Genomic DNA, 4116 nt, shown 5'->3' with positions numbered 1-4116 from the left:
ATTGCTCAGTTACTGTGGGGGCTGTGTGGAATAGTGGCAAGCGCAGGGACGGGAGTAGAAGAACTCTGCACCGGTCAGTGATGAAGGAAGCATTTTGGTAGTGCGGTACCGGCCGAGCTCCCCTTTTCCTCGCCCCATTTGTTCTTGCGCCTGCTACACGAAAAGTTTGGCCGGAGAGGGTTTTCCTTTCCCCAAGAGCAAGAGCCGGGATGCAGGGCGCCGGCGCCGCCGAGGGGAGGAGCAGGGGCTCGCCGTCGGCGATGGACAAGCCCGACGAGAGCGCCAAGAAGGCGCGGCTGGACCTGCCCGTCGGCCACTCCGTCAAGCAAGAGCTCGTCGCGCACGACGCGGCGGCCGGAGGAGGCGCCGTCGTCGCGGTGGCGCCGGAGCACAGCCCGAGGGCGGAGCTCGCCGTGAAGATCGACATGTGCGTGCTCCACTGCCCGCTCTGCACCCTCCCCTTCAAGCCCCCCGTCTTCCAGGTTCTTCCTCTGCTCCTTTCCTTTTTCCACACTACAAACTCGATTGATTCTTTCCTGCGGATGTGCTGATCTGCCGCCGGACTCCGATCTGTGTGCCTGCAGTGCAAGGGCGGCCACCTGGCCTGCGGCGGGTGCGCGGCCCAGCAGCCCTCCGGGCAGTGCGGGGCGTGCGCGGACGGCTGCGGCTTCTTCGACCCCTGCCCGGCGCTGGACGCCGTCGTGTCCTCCACCAGGGTCCAGTGCCCCAACGCCGGCTGCCACAGGTACGTCACCTACCACCAGGCCGAGGAGCACCGGAGCGCCTGCGCGCACGCGCCCTGCCGCTGCACGGAGCACGGCTGCGGCTTCGTCGGCGCGGCTTCGGACCTCGCCGCCCACCTCAGCGCCGCCCACTCCGTGCCGGTGCGCCCCATCCACTACGGCAAGGTGAGCCGGTTCCAGGTGCCCGTGTCCACGCCGCGGCTGCTGCTCGTCGGCGACGACGACGGCCGCGTGTTCCTGCTCACCGTGGGCGCGCTCGGCGCCGCGGCCACCGCCGTGTCCGTGGTCTGCGCCAGGGGGAGCGCGGCCACCAAGCCGCGGTTCACGTGCAAGATGTGGGTGAACCTGACCGCGTCGGCGGCCGCGAACGGCGGCAAGGCGGACATCGTGCTGGTGGAGATGCAGATGAGGAGCAGCACCTCGCCCGGCGCCGTGGTGGCCGCCGGTGAGCCGACGTTCCTCGCCGTGCCGCCGGTGTACCTGGTCCCCGGAGCGGACGGGGGCGATGCCATGGAGGTGCCACTCAACGTGCGCATCGACAAGGCTCTGCCTTGGTCCGACTGATTGATTGATTGATTGAGGTCCACCGATCGAGATGCAACTGAAACTATCTGGAGTATGATTGAAGACACTTGCACTGCATGCTACTGGTCCTGTTGAGAAATGCCATAACCATGGATGCCAACTCATAATTCTCCGAGCTTATCAAATTGATGTGAAAAAAGGACCCATTTTTATTGTTGTTTTTGTTGCACCCTTGGAAATTCGCATGCTATTGAACACATCATTTTCATTTTCATTTTCATTTTCCTTTTGGGGTATCATATACATATATACATTTCTCTACCTACCTACCGCACGATCGATCTTTGTACAGCTCAAACTAATGTCAAGAAACGTACTTTGTGTGTGTCTTTCTACGGTTAGAAAACCACGCACATGCTATCTGATATGGAACTTCTATTTTTCTCTACATGGTAACAAAAAAAAAATAGGTTCAAGTAGTAACCTATGCTCTGCATACACATTTTCTTCTTCTTTCTGTTATGTATAACCTCTCCAATGTAAAATTATCACATTGTCTAACAAAATGATTTTTCTAGATGTTCCATCCAAAATTTGTATATTTGTTATAAACATTTTGTCTTGAAAAAAATGTCAAAACCTCTCGGCAATATGTTAAAAACTTAAAATAGATGCTGGCCATTGAGACCGAAGCATCTAATTACAAACCGAAACCAACATGGCCTCAACAACATTGATAGAAACATGACACAAAATGATGTACCAAAAACACCTACGACTAAGACCATACACTTAAGTATATGGAGGTGTGCCCCTTGTGGCAAAGATTTTTCATCCTATGTGGCACTTAAGTATATGGAGGTGTTCCCCTTGTGGCAAAGAGTTTTCATCCTATGTGGCAGCCTAGCTAATGAAGGCCAGATCACGAGTTTTCACATGGGAAGTGAAGTGACGACTCACCGTTGTAATGGGGTATCATCCAGGAGCTGACCCACACATTCAAGTTTTCTGGCGTTTTATATAATCTTTCCAATCTAAAATTATTCCATTGTCTAACAAAATGATCTTTCTAGATGTTCGATCCAAAATTTGTGTATTTGTTATAAACATTTTATTTTGGAAAAGGGTCAAAACCTCTCGGCAACAATCATATTTTGTTTAAATAGATGCAAGTTACCGCAGCTAAAGCATCTAATTATAAGCAAGCCGAGAACATGGCGTGAGCAACTTTGACAGAAACACAACACACAATAAATGGACGAAAACCACCTACTACCTCTCTCTCACTTTACAGGGCGTGCGCGTGCCTCTAGGTTGTCAATTTGACTAACCTAATACAAGTCATATATTACAAAAAATATACCAATATAAACTTCAGATGTTCTATTTTCAAACCGTATAATTTTTGTGTTATATAGTTTATATTAAGATGATAAAATTGGCAACCTAGATATACGCGTAGGACTTGTAAACTGAAACGGAGGTAGTATGACTAAGTCCATATACTACATAATTATGTTGAGGTCTGCCCCTTGTGACAAGGATTTTTCAACCTAGGTGGCAGTCTAACTCATTACACCCAAAACATGAGAAAATGCAATGCCTTTAATTAGGAGACGACAAGGATACGATATGATTGAAGACACTTGCATTGCATGCTACTGGTCCTGTTAAGAAATGCCATAAGCATGGATGCCAACTCATAATTCTCTGAGCTTAAATTGATGTGAAAAAAATGATTTTTATTGTTGTTGTTGTTGTGTGCACCCTTGGAAATTCGCATGCTATTGAACACATCATTTTCATTTTGGGGGCATCATCTTTCTCCACCAACCGCACGAACATTGCTCCATGAACTGCTTAACATTTATTCAGAGAATGCAATCTCGATCTGGTTGTTAGGTCATGAGTACAGTACAGCTCAAACTGATGTCAAGAAATGTACTTTGTGTGTGTTTTTCTACAGTTAGAAAACCATACATATGCTATCTGATGGTACTTCTATATTTTTTGTGTGCATGGTAACAAAAAACAATTATATTCAAGTAGTAACCTCCGCTCCACGTACACATAACTTTTTGAAAGAACTCCTTATTTGGCACTATTTTAAAAGTTGTTTCCTATTTGACACCGAAGAACTTTTCCTTTCTTATATAACATTAAATCTAAATTTTGTTCCCTTTATGACACTTTTGTCCATTCTGACTATGAAAAGACGATTTTACCCCTAGTGCATTATTCGCATGACTAAAATGGCAATATTCATTTTCACCCCTCTGCGTCTTCGCAAGACACCAGTATGTAGGTTGGTTGACTTGTTGATCGGCTAATTAGCAACAACAATGTACTGCAGCCAGTCAGTCACAGCCTGATTGCGCACGTGATCACTAACATTCCAACTTAAATTATGTCGGCATCTTTGTTTAGCTTACTCGACCACTAAGCTGCCCGGCATCACGTTTCGACATCCAACTTAAAACTCTAAATCAAGTCATCACAAATTGCGGAAATGCAAAGCTAGCTCAAAGGCTTGATTGATTCCTGGATCAATACCACACACAGGTACGTAACACCATAAACTTCGCATACGTGCACGTGGCTGGGCAGGCTAAGTTTGCTCTGCTTTTGTCCAGTTTCACATGTACGTGTGTTTGTACGTGTGCATCAGGGGTAAAGACAGCTCTGCTTTTGTCCGCTACCTTCCACGGCCATGTAAATATGTGCTTCTCTGGTCATGTGAATAATTCTTGTCACAAGCTTGCATCAGGGGTAAAGCTGTCTTTTCACATGTCATTTAACACCTTTAGTAGTTAAAATGGATGAAAGTGTCACAAAAGGAACAAAATTT

General features: G+C 47.6%; 1 protein-coding gene across 1 annotated transcript; it reads left to right on the top strand.

Moving 5' to 3' along the window:
• Positions 1-7: 7 nt before the first annotated feature.
• LOC119270981 (E3 ubiquitin-protein ligase SINA-like 10) lies at positions 8-1661 on the top strand. Its single transcript, XM_037552969.1, has 2 exons — positions 8-482; positions 585-1661. Exons 1-2 carry the CDS (start codon positions 210-212, stop codon positions 1305-1307), a joined length of 996 nt encoding a protein of 331 aa, XP_037408866.1. The 5' UTR covers positions 8-209; the 3' UTR covers positions 1308-1661.
• The last annotated feature ends 2455 nt before the right edge of the window (positions 1662-4116 follow it).

Source organism: Triticum dicoccoides, chromosome 3A (genome assembly GCF_002162155.2).
Source record: "Triticum dicoccoides isolate Atlit2015 ecotype Zavitan chromosome 3A, WEW_v2.0, whole genome shotgun sequence".
In the NCBI taxonomy this organism is placed as follows: domain Eukaryota; kingdom Viridiplantae; phylum Streptophyta; class Magnoliopsida; order Poales; family Poaceae; genus Triticum; species Triticum dicoccoides.
Note: the sequence above shows the minus strand (reverse complement) of the source record. Positions and strands in the feature narration are given on the sequence as shown.